The following is a 17,465-nucleotide window of genomic DNA, read 5'->3' as shown; positions in this document are numbered from 1 at the left end:
ATTCCCCGACCTGTTTCTTGTCATCTTTTCGGAAAAGTTTACCTTTCCTGATCTTTGATTCAGTCAAGGTTGCAGATAGCTCAATGGCCTGTCTAACTGTAGTAGGGTTGCTACCAGTCACAATGTCTTGTATTGAGTCAGGGAGGCCATCAATGTACTTTTCGATTGCCTTATCCAAAGGTGTAACCATATTCGGGCACAACAAACTTAACTCCTCATAACGATCCGTGTAGGCTCGATGCTCACCGCTAACTTGCTTAAGATCGTCGAACTCCGTTTCCAAGGCCCTGATCTCGTGACGAGGACAGAATTCCTTCATCATCAGAGCTCGAAGCTCTTGCCATGTTTGAGCCAGTGCCACATCGGCACCCCTATCTCTCATCACACCATTCCACCATGTCAAAGCTCGTTTCTCAAAGATGCTAGATGCGAATTCTACCTTTCGCTCGTTTGGACATTGAACATGTCTGAAGGTGCTCTCTAAACTCTCGAACCATTGCAGAAGTGTAGTCGCTCCTTAAGACCCAGAAAACTTTGATGGCTTAGCCGAGTTGAACGTCTTGAAGTTGCAGGGGGCATGATTGTTGTTGTTGGCTTGGTTCCATTGAGCAAAGAGGTTTGGGAATTGAGCAGCCATTTGATGCGCAATGATTTCTGCCAGTTCGGCAGTCGCTATCTGGTTTTCGCGTCGAGGAGGCATTCTGAAAGAGAAAACAAGAAAGAAAACAAATGAAATGGCATTGGGTAAGAATAGGATGTTACAATGACCATAATCATGGTTGATGGTCATTTGTTTGAACCACGAAGCGAACAAACAACACAAAGGCTGAATCAAAGCAAATAGATCCTCATAGTGTGTCGTGAAGACATGCTCGTCTATAAGTGGACACTCACCCCAAGAGTTCCCAGGTAAGAGTGACTGGTCCGATTATGTGGATTTGTATAAACACTCTAGCCTTAGACAGAAAACCCAGGGTACAGGCACTCACTCTTCCAGTTTGCACATGTTCACACTATTTAGGACCCAAAACTTTGACGAGAGTTTTGAAAATTCAAAGGGGTTCAAAACCTTATAACAGAGGGTTCAAAACCTAGTAATCAATCATCCTAGAAGAGATGATTAGTTTTTAAAGCGGCTTTGAAATTTATGTTCTTGTTGTGGTCGTCACCTAAGGATAGGTGACGGTATTGTTTTATGACTAAACGCAAGTAAACTCGCGTTAGGGTCCTAGGAAGGTTATAGACTAGGTCAAAGCATTACTAATAACCTAATTCCCTATAACCATTGGCTCTGATACCAACTTTTCTATCATACCCCGACCACGAAGAACATACAAAACGTGGCGGAAACGTCGGGGAGTGTTGCAACAGAATTTATTGTTTCAAATCCATGGCAATTGAAGTTTCGTTTTATCAATCAAACATGAAAGTTTACATTGTTTTAAACAAGAACCAAAGAGTACATAACATAAATTAACAAGTTCTTGTCTCGTTTTAAGTCACTAAGGCACAGGTCCGCCTAAGTATGTCTTGATAAGTCCTATGCATCATCTCCTGAAAACACATGTGAAAATAGGTACGTCAGCATAAAAATGCCTGTGAGATACATAGGTTTTGTGAAAACAGAATTCATGACTTATGTTTGAGAAAATATTTAGTCATGAACCTTGTAATTTGCTTTGTCTTGTAAATCATTTGAAAAACGGTATGATCAGATGATATGTATAAATAAAATGTAAGGTTACATGAATAACCATGTAAAATGAGTTTGTATAAGATAAGTTGTTTGTAAATCAATGTCTTGTGAAAAGTGTGTTATTTGTATAAAATGTTATATGTTTCAAATTGAAATGATTCAAATAACGCTACGATATGTAATACCATACAAACACTTATATATAGGAAGTACCAGCGGCGTATCCACCATGCTTGTATCATATTACACACGCCTCGTTACTTAGATCACTTACTCAAACCAAACCATCAAGATAAAATGTTTAACAATTGTAGAAATGTTTATGTATAGTCAAATGTCTATTGTCAAATGTAAATCATGTCAACAGATACAACTGGTTCACACGGTTCAATGGTTACAAACGGTTCATATAATCAAAGGGTTAAGACGGTTCACATAGTCAAATGGTTACAACGGTTCAAAATGTAGTATAATGTGTTCATATGCTGGATGAGCATATGCAACAGAAATGCAATGTAAAACAATGTACTAAGTATGCACACAATGGGCGTACGTAGCATGAAATGTATTGTAAAGTGATGTACTAAGTATGCACACAATGGGCATACATAGCAATAAATGTAATGAAATCATGTACTATAAATGTACTAATGAACATAGCAAGTATATGATGTGAAAACAGGAAAGCACGAAAGTAACAAGTAGGCACATGTGTTTCACCCCAAAACAGTTTGGAAAACAGTAAAAGAGGGGTTCAATGTACTCACATAAACACCTCGAAAACATGTAAAAGATGGGGTTCTATGTACTCACCTGAGATTGCTTTGAATTTCTTGTATAACAACCAAATAATGCTAGAGATCACGGATATCAAACGGCACCTAATATAGGTAACTACGTTAATATACCGGACCAAAAACGGGGGATCGGATAGTATGCGGGTTCGTAAACCAAACGAGCATAGAGACTCGTGTAATATGGTTTAACAAAGCTTACATTCTAAAATGAAACCTAACCCAAGTGCTTACGACCCATTACGACCCGTTTAGGTAGCTTATGCTACTTTAACGCGTCGTTCGCGTAAAGCGCGTTTGGAAGGCCTAACGTCGTGACCATAAGGTATAACCTCGGAAGGTTATTCCCTATACAACTATGGTCACCTAATGTGTTTGGTCGGATCCTAATGATCGACCAAATGTGTCAGGTTCGAAAGTATAAGCGATTGTTTAGATCGCTTACCTTACGACCCTATATAAGTTTAGAAAACAGGTTTGGTATCAAAACAAACGGTTTAGAAAACAGGTTTGGTATCAAAACAAACGGTTTTGATACCTATGAGTAGTTTGGTTACAAAATACGCAAGAATGCGCATGTTGGCCGAAACTAGGACTTGTCACTGAGCCTAGATAACGTGGTGATCAGTAGGTGTAGTCACTAGGGACTATAACCATCGTGATCACGCTCACGTTATGAAGTTCAAACGAACTTCATGTTGACCATAGGCTGGTCAAAGCAGTAAGTCAAACATAGTTTGACTTTAGGACTATAAAGCGATAAAAGAACGAAAGAACACTTACGAAGGGTCCCCGAAAGCTAATCTCGATGGTATGAAGCAAAGGCCTCAACTTAGAGCTTTGGATCAGATTTTGTGGGTTTTAACCAAAATGGGGGGGGGGGGGGTATTTATAGGAAAAGCAAGACCGTTAGGATCGTTTCTTGAATATCGTGCCATGATCTAATCCGTACACTTGTCGCAAAGTTGTGGTGGCTTATTTTACCCCCACCATAGGGTTTTGACAAGTGGCATTGGCCTTTGGGGTGTTTGAAAGGCTGTTACAAGCTGCAAAATGGCTTTTGCTGATCAGAAGGGGCCTCGCGTGACGCCAAGGGGGCTAGATGTCATGCTAGGGTCCCCCTGTTCAGCAAACACTTTCAAACGTTTTCATTTCAGTCCCCGTTGCGTATTAAGGCCATTTTCGACATGTTTAAGGCTCGTTAAGCCATTTTCAAGGCCCTAAGATGATGCCTAAACATTGTGGACATGAAACATGCTCTAAAATATGCCGGATGTTGGCTCGTTTAGTCGTACGATCGCGATGTTCGGTTAATTACGACGGAATGCGCATAAGCGCGAAAAACGATCCAAATTGCGCGACGAATGGATTTTTCTCATCCCAAAAACTAAGGCATAATATTATGATGCTTACATAAATTTTTGGATGTCCGGATGTATTCAGAACGTAAGTTATGCGCGAAAGTGCAAACTTGTGCACTTTTTGACACTTTTAGCCCCTAAATGATCCAAAAGTTTGTTTTAGCATACCAAACCCCTCAAAGCCTATTTATAAGCTATGTAAAGGATATTTATGGTATGTTTAACTTATGGACATGTTCCGGAATATTCGTTACAGTTCAAATTGGCATACTTTCGTAGTTTGTAAAGCCTTCAAAACTTATTTCTAAGTTATGTAAAGGTTATTTAAGGTATGTTAAGTATATGTTGATGTTCCGAAGTATTTGTCGCATTTAAACTGAGTACGTTTACGCACCAGTTTGCGTATAATTCTCCAGAAAGCGATATAAAGTTTGAAATTGAACAAGAATTGATATGTGCAAAAGATACACATATTTATACAAGATCCCAAGTATGAAATACAATATTTCATCGGCTTGGTATTTGTTCGATGGTCGCGGTGACACAGGTGTCACAGGTGTGGCAACAAGTATCCACTTTCTACAATGGGTTGTTGCCACACAGAAGACAAACACTTGATTCTAGCTCCGGGGGACTTTTAGGTAATCGTCGCCCAAATGAAATATACAATCAAATTGAGGAAATTGCTCAAACCAATTTTCAGTGGCACACTCCCAAGGCAATAAATCTATTGCCCCGGGCACCCATAAGGTTGATGAAAGCACTTCTTTACAAGCCCAAATCGAGGCCCTTTGTTCAAAAATCAAAAAGTTAGAAATGACAAAATCGGTCTCGGTTATGGTTTGTGAGGGGCGTGGTGGGCCACATGAAAATTGGAGTTGTATGAAAGAAGTAGATGATCAAACAAAGTCGGTAAACTACATTGACAATAGACCTAGGTCGTCGGGTCCTCCAACAGGTACCTATAACCAAGGATGGCGTAACCACCCTAACCTTGGTTGGAGAGAACCCGACAATAGTAGTAACCAACAAAATCTAAACCAACGAACAAACTTTCAACAACCAAGAGTCGAGTCACAAAATTTCTCTCAACATCAAGGTGGACGAGAAAGGCTTGAAGATACTGTATCTCGCCTCATCTCCGACACCGAAAAGAAAAACTCGGATCGATTTCAAAATTAGAATCGAATTTTAGAAATCAACAAGCTAGTATACAAAACATTGAAAAACAATTAAATCAAATAGCTCCGAATTTCTCCGAGAGACCACAAGGCGCGTTACTAAGTAATACCGAAACCAACCCGAAAGCACAAGTCCATCTCATAACATTGAGAAACCGCACTATGGGTTCCGAAGAGGCTCCATCACCGCCAACTAAAAGAAGCACAACTCCGCCCTAACAAGCGAAGGCTTCTCCACCAATTCAAGAGCCTACTAAGGCTCCTCCTGTTCCATACCCCGGTCGGTTAATTCGTCAAAAGACCGATGAGCAATTCGCAAAGTTCAAAAATTTATTAAAACAATTGCATGTTAATATTCCATTTATCGAAGTCCTAACTCAAATGCCTAAATATTCAAAATTTTTGAGGGACTTCCTCACTCATAAAAGGAAAATTGAATCATTGCAATTAGTTAACTTAGGCGAAGAATGCTCCGCCTTACTACTCAACAAACTCCCGTAAAAGAAGATTGATCCTAGAAGCTTCACGATTCCTTGCTTAATTGGGGAATCCCCCATTCGCAATGCACTAGCCGATCTTGGGGCTAGCATAAACCTCATACCTGCCTCAATGTTCAAACGACTCGGCCTAGGAAAAACGAGCCCTACAAAGATGAGCATACAACTTGCCGACCGATCCGTCAAATATCCACAAGGTGCCGCTGAAAATCTATTGGTCAAAGTCGAAAATTTCGTCTTCCCAGCCGACTTTGTCATACTAGACATGGAAGAAGACGCCGAAGTCCCTCTCATCTGATTCATCCTTTCTTGATCGATTTTGTTCTTGATGGGTGCTAGGGTTTTTCAGGTTTCTTTTGTTTGAAATAGGGTTGGCGGCTAGGGTTTTTCAGGCTTTTCACATAATTGTTGGCCGACATCTCTAAGGGATCAGTTTCTTGCTTTCGTGATCTGATTAGGGGCTGAAGTAAGGAGTGGATTCTTGAAGTGCGGCAGCCTTGGTTTAGGGTTTCATTGCAGCTTTAAACTAGGGTTTGCACACTGTTCGTATTCAACACACTTCTGATTGGAACGAATTTCTGTGACGGCTGCTAGGGTTTGTCAGGGTTCTTAATGGATGAACTCACGAAAACTGGTGGTAGGCCACCACTGTCATTCAAAGAAATAGCGGATCGTATACTTGATGTTGATGGGAACAATATACAGCCAAAACGTGGTATAAACATTATCGATGAACTCACTAAGGTCTCGGCACCGGTTCAATTGGATAATTTGTTCTCACCAATAACAGGTTTCCATGGACTGAATTTGTCGGCTGATAAGGAGAGTACAAAGTCTTCTAGGCTGCGAATCCATTGGCTGGTAGCTCGAATTCAAGATTTTCTGGGGCTGCGGAACCTTTATCATTTGCTAAAGTAGTGAATAACACAAAGGAGAATGTAAAGGTTAATTTTCGGATGATGGAATCTAGTGAGTCAGTTGATGGAGCCGATGTCGTTATTCCAATGTCTTCGGATAAACAGGTCTCTGATAGGTATGCTAACACTTTGTATGGATATTTTTTGGGTAAACGTCTGGCTTTCCCAGTGGTGGATTATTTTGCAAAGAACAACTGGGTTAAATATGGTCTCTCTAGACTAATGATGAATGCGAACGGGTTCTTTTTCTTTAAATTCAGAACAAAGGAAGGGATGGATAAAATGGTAGAGGATGGACCTTGGATGATTAGAAATGTCCCGATAATTTTAAAGGAGTGGTCGGCCTCTGTCAAGTTGGTAAAGGAAGATATTAAAGCTATCCCAGTTTGGGTCAAGATGCATGATGTGCCGTTAGCAGCATATACTGAGGACGGTCTTAGTTTGCTCGCGTCTAAGATAGGGGTGCCTAAGATGTTAGATTCGTATACTACTACAATGTGTGCTGAATCGTGGGGAAGAAGCAGTTATGCTAGAGCTCTCATTGAAATTCAAGCCGGGGCTGAGTTAAAGAGGAGTATTACTGTTGCTATCCCATCTTTAGATTGTAATGGTCATTCAAAGGTGGAGGTAAAAATCGAATATGATTGGGAGCCTTTAAGGTGTTCATCTTGTTGCGTGTTTGGTCATGAAGATAGCTCGTGCCCAAAGAACCATCAAGTTGTTTCGAGTGGGGATTCTGGGAAGAAAATTGATGATTTTCAGGTTGTGGGTGCCAAGAAGAAGAAAGCTACTAACCAAGGTCTCCATATGAAAAATCAGAAACCTAAGGTAGTGTATAGGCCTGTTGTAAACCCTAAACCAAATTTGTCCTTAAGGAAGCCGATGAACAATCAGGTATCAACGTCTAACCCATTTGATACCCTAAAGGACGATGATGGTGGTCAGGGATGTAGTACGGTGGGTCGTATAGAGAAGAAGGCCAAGCAGTCTAATGACAAGCAGGATTCAGATGAGGAGGAGGTCGAGGAAGTCTACAATGAAACTAATGAATTTATGACTTCGGGAACACATCCTTCATCTTCTGGAGCTCGGGCAAGCAACTCCTCCACAAAGGGTTCCAATGGCTAGACATGTAGTGATTCGAGTCAAGGGGTTGCCAGTTTGTGGCAATTTCATCTTTGATGATGGAGGTTGAGTCGTTTTTTGGTTTTTTCGTGTTTTGGTCTTGCCTACTTTGTTTCATGGTGTAATGTAGGCTAGGTTGTGGGTTGTCTTAGAATGTTTGGTTTTGTTTTTGGTTTACATATGTGGGGCATGTCCTGTATATGAATTAGTGTGGAACTCATCCTCACTACTTGTACTTTATTGGGATTGTTTTAATAGAATCACCGGGGCAACCCTTTACCCAAAAAAAAGAGTAGAAGATGAAGATCTGGTCAACTACATGAAGGTCATCGACTCAAGTTTGGATGATGCTCTCTGACGGTGTAGCATGGGATGCAAAACATCCCACTTGGGTAACATATGACCAGGCTTTGGGTCTAGCCAAGGACCCTTATAAACGTGGCGCACCACGGAGGCATTCCGCGGAAATATCCTTAGTTTAGTTTAGATTAATTTTTATGTTTTCTAGTTTAGTTTTAATTTTCAGGGATAAATGTGACACCTGTGTCACCACCACCATCAAACAAATACCAAGCCAATGAAATATTGTATTTCATACTTGGGATCTGTATAAATATGTGTATCTTTTGCACGTATCAATTCTTGTTCGATTTCGGGCTTTAAATCGCTTTCTGGAAGGTTATACGCGATCTGATGCCCAAAATATTCTTTACATAGCTTAGAAATAGGGACTAAATTCGACAAACTGCGAAAGTATGTTAATTTGTACTGTAACAGACCTTCCGGAACTTGATCATAAGTTAAGTATGCCCAAAATATTCTTTACATAGCTTAGAAATAGGCTTTGAGGTGTTTGGTGCGCAAAAATAAACTTTATGCTCATTCAGGGACTAAAAGCGTCAAAAAGTGCATAAGTTTGCATTTTCGCGCATATTTTACATTCTGAATACTTCCGGACTTCCAAAAATTTATGTAAGCATTAAAATATTTTATTTTAGTGTTTGGTATGATAAATTCCATTCCTCGCTTAATTTGGATCGTTTTTGCGTTCGTTACGACTCCCGTCGTAATTAAGCGAATAACGCAACCGTACGACCAAACGAACCGACATCCGTGATGTCATTGAGCATATTTTAAGTTCCCTATACTTTAATATCATTTTAGAGCCTTGAAATGAGGTTAAACGGGTTTAAAAGTGACAAAAAATCAAGTTTTACAAGTGTAGGGACCATTTTTGAAATTTCTGGCAGATTCAATGAACCTAGTCCATTTTGAAGTGTTAATGGTTTTCACCCATGGTTTTGCAAAACCATGGGATGGTATTCAATGAACATAGTCCACATTAGGGGCTCCCATGGTTTTTGAAAACCATGTGTCCACATGTAAGGTCTAGATCAAATCACGTTTTTCGACGAACGATCTTAACGGTTCAAGGAAATCTATAAATACCCCTCACCCATTTCATTCTTCCTCACATTTGAATCTGATTCTACACTCTCTAAGTGGAAGTATATGCTTCCTACCTGAGAGTGAATCGGGTTCGAATCTTGCGGGGACCTTCTGTAAGTATTCTTTCGCGTTTTTCATTCGTTTTAGCGTTAAAGTCAAACTGCGTTTGACTTTCTGCATTAACCAGTTTATGGTCAATGCGAAGTTCGTTTGAACTTCATAACGTGAGCGTAATCACGATGGTTATAGTCCCTAGTAACTATACCTACTGATTACCGCGTTATCTAGGCTCAGTGACGAGTCGTAGTTTCAGCCAAAATGCGTTTTCTCGCGTATTTTGTAACCAAACTACTCTAGGGTATTAAAACCGTTTGTTTTAATACCAAACCTGTTTTCTAACTTTACTAAACATGTTCTAGCATGTTTAGCTCGTCGCTTTTAGATTTGTGCTTGTTTAGGGTCGTAAAGGTAAGCGATCTAATCAATCGCTTATGCTTACGAACCCGACCCATTGGTCGATCTTTAGGATCCGACCAAACACATTAGGTGACCATAGTTGTATAGGGAATAACCTTCCGAGGTTATACCCTATGGTCACGACGTTTAGTTAGTTATATGATAGGTAGTTTATATGCCTTAGGTAAATTACCAAAATGCCCTTTTTACGCATAAATTCATTTTAAGTCTATGTAACGAAATTTTTGACATCTAAACTGATTTAACAACAATATTAAACATGTTAAGGCATATCTTGCTTGTTATAGGACTAGTTAGGCATTCCAAACGCGTTTTACGCAAACGACGCGTTAAAGTGGCGTAAGCTACCTAAACGGGTCGTAATGGGTCAAAAGCACTTAGGATAGGTTTCGTTTTAGCACGTAGGCTTTGTTAAACCATATTACATAAGTTCCCATACTTATTTGGTTTACGAACCCTTGTACTACCCGATCCTACAATAGGTCCGTTTATTAATGTAGATACCTATATAGGTGCCGTTTGATTCCGTGATCTTCTAGCTTTGCTTGGTGGTTATCCTAAGACTTCTAAGCACCCTCAAGTGAGTACATAGACCCCTCTTTTACTGTTTTTCAAACATTTTGGGGTGAAACACATGTGCCTACTTGTTACTTTCATGATTTCATGCTTTTATATCATATACTTGCTATGTTCATTACTACACTATTAGTACATGATTTCATTATGTTTTTGCTATGTATGCCCATTGTGTGCATACTTAGTACATCGTTTTACATAACATTTCATGCTATGTATGTTCATCATACTTAGTACATTTTACATCACATGCTATGTATGCCCATTGTGTGCATACTTAGTACATCGTTTTACATAACATTTCATGCTATGTATGTTCATCATACTTAGTACAATGTTTTACAAGACATCTTATACTTGGTATCATGCTATGTATGTCCATCCGTTGCATACTTAGTACATTGTTTGTGCATTCTTACCTATGGTTTGGTTGTTACATATTTCACTTGCCATACATGACATTTTGTTTACACAATACTTGATTGACATTTGACAACGGTTTAGACATGGGCAATTTACATTGGTGGTTTATGTGGGTAAGTGATTTGAGTAACGAGACGTACGTAATGTGATACAAGCATGGTGGATACGCCGCTGGTACTTCCTATATATAGGTGCTTGTATTATATTACATGGCGTAGCGTTATTTAAATCATTCATTTGGATTTATACATTTTTACACAAATAACATATTTTTCACAAGACATTGTTTTACAAAACAGTTTGTTTTATACAAACTCATTTTTACTCGGTTATTCATTTAACCTTACATCATTCTTTTAACTATACATATCTATCATCGATTTTCAAACGTTTTATAAAAGCAAACACTTAAACTGGATTCATGACAAGTTTTTGGTTAAACATTTTCTTAAACCTAAGTCATGGATCCTATTTTTCATAAAACCTATGTACTCGCCGGCATTTTTATGCTGACGTATTTTCACATGTGTTTCAGGTACAATAGTTGATGATATTTGATGATGATATTGATGCATGCTCACATAGGATTGGACGAGACCTTAGTGACATTAAAAGATGCAAGACTAGTTAATTTTTGTTATGTTTCTTTATTGTTAAGACATTGTAACTCATTTAATTCAATAAAACAAAATTTGTTTAACCCATGGTTATGAAACAATGATTCTGTTACAACACTCCCCGACGTTTCCGCCACGTTTTGTTGTTTTACGTGGTCGGGGTGTGACAGAAAAGTTGGTATCAGAGCCAATGGTTACAGAGAATTAGGTTATTAGTAATGCTTTGACCTAGACTATAACCTTCCTAGGACCCTAACGCGAGTTTACTTGCGTTTAGTCATAAAACAATACCGTCACTTATCCTTAAGTGACAACCACAAGAAGAACATAAATTTGATCTGCTTTGAAAACTAATCATCTGTTCTAGGATGATTGATTACTAGGTTTTGAACCCTTTGTTATAAGGTTTCGAACCCTTTAACTTTTCAAAATTTCGTCAAAGTTTGGGTCTAAATAATGTGAACACGTGCAAACTGGAAGAGTGGGTGCCTGTACCCTGAGTTTTCTGTCTAAGGCTAGAGTGTTCGTACAAATCCGTAGTACCGGACCAGTCACTCTTACCTGGGAACTCTTGGGGTGAGTGTCCACTTATAGGCGAGCATGTCTTCGCGATACATTATATTGACCCGCGTACTTTGATTAGTCACTATCTCATTTGTTTGCCTTTGGTAACAAACAAATGGTCACAATCTTCATGCGTTGTCATTCTCTTTTGACTATCTTTTGCTTGTTTCCTCCTATGCCTTCCATTGTCTTCAAGATGCCTCTTCATCGCAACAATACTCAAATGTCTAAACCTGGTGCTGCAATTACCCAGCGAATAGGCGTCGTACTCAAGAGGACCGTTGATTTAGCTACCACCATGACTCGCCTCAGGGATGAAGCTGTATAAGGGAACTGCTCCTTGGTGCAATCAATGCCACCGTCATCATCCGAATCAAATACCCTGTTTTAAGTGTACCCACAGTGGACGATGGGGACATTTGGTTTACATGTGCCGCTCTGCAATCCAAAGCAAAGCTGTTACAATCTTGCTGCTGCTTAACCTTCAATTTCTGCTTCATATGTCACCTTGGCATATCTAGCGCCTCAACCCCATGAACTTTCTACCTTGTGTATCGACGTAAGCACGCCTAGTGCAGGGTGTCGGAACACCTCTCGTTACACAAACTCCAAAATCCATATAGGATCTTTCTATCCTCATATTTAGATCCTTGTGGGTGAGTAACATTCATCGGAGTCCTTAATTAAATTCTCTGTATGATTCAATACGTACATTACAATTCAATAAGGACAAAGCCGAATTCCTATTAAGATTTTTCTATCTTCATAGATAGATTCTTGAAAATGATTAAAGTGCCAAATGAAATCCACGGATTGGATTCCTGGTGTACTTTAAGTATCTGCATCCAAAGATAACAAATTAATAACTGAGTTAAGCAATTATGTGATTATGTGCTTATGTGTTCCCTTTTATGCTTTTGGTGAAATCCAAGTTTTTGTTATCCAAATCCTCGTAGAATCGTCCATATCATTCGTATAAGGGATTCATAGTAGGATATCCAAAGGTACTATATTAAATCCTCAATGGGCTTTTACGTAATAGTAAAGACCCTTGGATTATATTGTACTATTCCATAATTAGACCCCTTGAGTGGTCTAGTTAAACAGATTGATCCAAAAATCTAGTTAGGAATATCATGTGATGATATAGCTGAAAGGACTCCTTGGTGGCCTAGTTAAAAAGATCATCTGTCGATCTAATTAAAAGGACCCTATGGTAGTCTAGTCACCCTCATCACAAGTTTGATATTCTTCCCCAAAACATTACAAAACAAACTGTGCGGACTGTGCAAGGAATTACGTAATTATGGATGCATACATAATTATGGAATTTAGTGCATAGAAACCACAGCAAGTTTTGTCGTGTATCTAGAGTTAACCCTGTTCATTTTCGTATCTGAAGAAATTGTGGAAAATGACTCATTCCGTTCATTTTCGTATCTGAAGAAATTGTGGAAAATGACTCATTCCGTTCATTTTCGTATCTGGAGAAATTGTGGAAAATGACTCATTCCGTTCATTTTCGTATCTGAAGAAATTGTAGAAAATGATTCATTCCGTTCATTTTCGTTTCTGAAGAAATCGTAGAAAATGACTCATTCCGTTCATTTTCGTTTCTGAAGAAATCGTAGAAAATGACTCCTTCCGTTCATTTTCGTTTCTGAAGAATACCCATTAAGGAAAATGACTCATTCCGTGCATTTTCATTTCTAAAGGATACCCATTAAGGAAAATGACTCATTCCGTGCATTTTCGTTTCTAAAGGATACCCATTAAGGAAAATGACTCATTCCGTGCATTTTCGTTTCTAAAGGATACCCATTAAGGAAAATGACTCATTCCGTGCATTTTCGTTTCTAAAGGATACCAATTAAAGAAAATGACTCATTCCGTACATTTTCGTTTCTAAAGGATACCCATTAAGGAAAATGACTCATTTTGTGCATGTTTCGTTTCTGAAAATTTTCCTTCGAAGGGAAATGAATATCCCTGATCTTTCCTTCATTTCCGTTTCTGAAGAGTCTCCGTTAAGGAAATGACAGGATATTGCCTTGCATATCTTTGGTGGCTTTTTGACACAAAGTCACAGATAGACTCCTACGAATAAATTTCGGGACGAAATTTCCTAAAGTAGGGGAGACTGTGACACCTGTGTCACCACCACCATCAAACAAATACCAAGCCAATGAAATATTGTATTTCATACTTGGGATCTGTATAAATATGTGTATCTTTTGCACGTATCAATTCTTGTTCGATTTCGGGCTTTAAATCGCTTTCTGGAAGGTTATACGCGATCTGATGCGTAAATATAACCAGTTTAATGCAACAAACACTCCGGAACAGTGAAATAGGCTTAACATACCTTAAATAACCATTACATAACTTAGAAATAAGTTTTGGATGGTTTGGTATGCCGAAATCAAGTTTATTCGCTTACAGGGACTAAATTCGACAAACTGCGAAAGTATGTCAATTTTACTGTAACAGACCTTCCGGAACTTGATCATAAGTTAAGTATGCCCAAAATATTCTTTACATAGCTTAGAAATAGGCTTTGAGGTGTTTGGTGCGCAAAAATAAACTTTATGCTCATTCAGGGACTAAAAGCGTCAAAAAGTGCATAAGTTTGCATTTTCGCGCATATTTTACATTCTGAATACTTCCGGACTTCCAAAAATTTATGTAAGCATTAAAATATTTTATTTTAGTGTTTGGTATGATAAATTCCATTCGTCGCTTAATTTGGATCGTTTTTGCGTTCGTTACGACTCCCGTCGTAATTAAGCGAATAACGCAACCGTACGACCAAACGAACCGACATCCGTGATGTCTTTGAACATATTTTAAGTTCCCTATACTTTAATATCATTTTAGAGCCTTGAAATGAGGTTAAAGGTGTCACACCCCCAAAATCCACACGCGGAGTATCACCGCTTGGGAGCATGACTGACCAGGATCAAGCCACCAATCATATTGAACAATATAAATAACTAAAGAAATTCATAAACCCAATTCAATACAATTGATGTTCCAACAAAACATAGTTTAAGTAGCGGAAGCAAGTAAGTAACCCAACATAGTTAATAGTTTTAAATGTCATAACAGTTCAACGTAGTAATCACGATCCTTGTCCACAACGACCGCGCCTCCAGTGCAAGCTCCATAAGTACCTAAGGTCCTGCAAGGCATGCAGCAACGAGTCAACAATTAGTTGAGCGAGTTCACAGTTAACAGTTCAGTAATAGTATAGTGTGAGTAGTAGTATGTTCGTTCGTTATGTCATGTATCGTATTAGTTTCCATCGCGGCCTCCCAGGCAGGTATGCGAAGATATTAGGGGATGTTCATCCCAAGTATTCTAGACTAGGTTTATCTGTATCGCGGCCTACCAGGCAGGTGTGCGAAGATTAGTAAATTTCAGTTCGCGGCCTTCCAAAGGCAGGTGTGCGAAGTCAGTCATAATATCGCGGCCAACCCTTGGCAGGTGTGCGAAGATCAGTTCAATAAGTGTTACTAGTCTAGTCGTAGTTCTATCAGCGGAGTATGTACAATAGTTCATCAAATCCCATTCCCACCCGGGAACCCCATGCCTTGGCTGTGTGAACTCACCTTGGTTTGCTCGGTATGCTATGCTCTAGGGTTTATCAAATGTCTAAGTCCGTTACACACGACCTAGGATATGTTGCACATGATACGATGTAAGTGTTTGCATCAAATTAGGGTTTGCAAGTCATTGATATTCAAGCAACTGTGTTTTGTGTGTTTATTGTGTACATGATGATGTCACATAGAATGTTCACGCATGCAGAATCATACAGTTGCATTCAGTATCATACGCTTATACACATATAGAATCATACATCATGTAATCAGTTCATCGTATTCACATAATTCATGCGTCACACCTTTGCGTTCACATTCCAGTCTAACATGGAGGTTAACATATTTGTCACTGTTAACATACTTCGTACATTCATCGACGTTGATAAACTTAACAGTTTAATTGAATTAGCGGCTTAAGAAAGTGACATACACATCCTATCAAGTTCAGCATTATGTAATACACATTCAGGGCCTCATATTAAACACACATTAGAATCAAACAGGGCCTTGCCCTTCATAAAAACTCAGACAAGTGTGGGGGGGGGGGGGTTTCCCCTGTTTAAAAGTCGGACAGGAAGTGTGGGGGGGGGGGGCGTTAAGAGTCGGACTAATGGGGCAATGGGTCACAAAACTCGGATCATGTGTATAAGTTTCACAAAGTCGGACAAGGTGTTCACTTAACATAAAAACTCGGACTCCCCCCTTATAACTATATAAAAGTCGGACTCATGCTTGTTCATTAACTGAAACTTGGACTCCATGGACTTGTTTAAAAGTCGGACATATGTATATGTCTTAATAAAAGTCGGACACCAATCCCTTGACAAAAAAACTCGGACAACTAATCCCCCATTTGCAAAACGTCGGACCCTTGCACTATCATTAAAACTCGGACAAGATGTCCCAGCCAAAACTCGGACCACCTCCTTTATTGGAAGGTCGGACATCACTTAGAATGAATGAAATTCGGACCCTTATACACAACATAAAAGATCGGACCAACAATGATACTTAAACTCGGACATCATGCCCTCCTCTAAAACTCGGACTCTTGCTTTTGTTTAAAGGTCGGACCTATGAATGCCAATAAAAGTCGGATTATGATGCTACCCTAAAAACTTCGGACCATTCACCAATCCTTCAAAGCTCGGACCTATGTTTTATTATAAACGTCGGATCATAGATTATCACAAAGCTCAGACATCATGTACAATCAATCGTCAAGCAAAACATAGTTCACATAAACAACAATTACGTTTTTACGCTTAAAACCCTAATTTCATACACTGCGATCATTGAAACCCAATTGTCAATCACAATTCTACAGTTCTTGTATCTTAACATCAGGCAACAATTACACAATATACAACATCATTTCACAATCATCAGAATGAATCAACAATTACAGAACTATCATGAGAAAACTAGGGTTTACAAGAATCACAGGAATCAAGGATGGATACAATCAAACAATCAATTAGGGTTTACAAGTATTACAATGATCAATAAACAATTACCTTGTGTTGATTCTAGAGAAAGAGGAATCAAGAGTGATGATTATCTTGTGCCAATGATGATGGTGATGATGATTGCTAGAGAAAGTGAATGTACGTGCTTTGGTTTTTGTGAAAATGATTAGTGAAATGGGATTAGGGTTAAGTATGAATTAGGTTTCACTAATAACTCTTCACACCCTCAATTATTCTATTTTACAAAAGTGCACCATCTCAATCAATTTCACAGTTTCACCACCAAGTTCACATATTTGACAAGTCTATCACAATTAACAAACAACCATGCACAATCACACAATAGATTCATTGTATCAAAACGTATAAAATTCCATAGCAATCAATTGTGCAAATAATTAACTACACAAACAATGAACGTGCAATAAATGCGAAATAGAAATCTTGGAAATTCGAGTTGTCACATTATCCCCAACTTAAAAGAAATTTCGTCCCGAAATTTGGTACGCACTCACTGAGGAAGCTAGGTAAGTTGTATTGTTTACTGGTTTTCCTGGGGTGTCACATCATCCCCCCGTTGATTTGGAATTTTGTCCCGAAATTCCGCAGTAGTAGCTTCAGTCTCAGTAGTGGTTGCATTGGTTCCGAATAACTGGGGGTACTTTTCTTTCATTTGGTCTTCGCGTTCCCAGGTGTACTCTGGGCCACGACGGG

At 39.0% G+C, this 17,465-nt stretch overlaps 1 protein-coding gene across 1 annotated transcript; it reads left to right on the top strand.

The window, feature by feature from the left end:
* Nucleotides 1–6,488: 6,488 nt before the first annotated feature.
* On the top strand, nucleotides 6,489–7,574 carry LOC110943192. The gene has a single exon (XM_022184946.1). The coding sequence runs from the start codon at nucleotides 6,489–6,491 to the stop codon at nucleotides 7,572–7,574; it is 1,086 nt and encodes a 361-aa protein (XP_022040638.1).
* Nucleotides 7,575–17,465: the final 9,891 nt, after the last annotated feature.

The sequence above is a fragment of the Helianthus annuus genome, chromosome 5, assembly GCF_002127325.2.
Source record: "Helianthus annuus cultivar XRQ/B chromosome 5, HanXRQr2.0-SUNRISE, whole genome shotgun sequence".
In the NCBI taxonomy this organism is placed as follows: Eukaryota; Viridiplantae; Streptophyta; class Magnoliopsida; order Asterales; family Asteraceae; genus Helianthus; species Helianthus annuus.
Note: the sequence above shows the minus strand (reverse complement) of the source record. Positions and strands in the feature narration are given on the sequence as shown.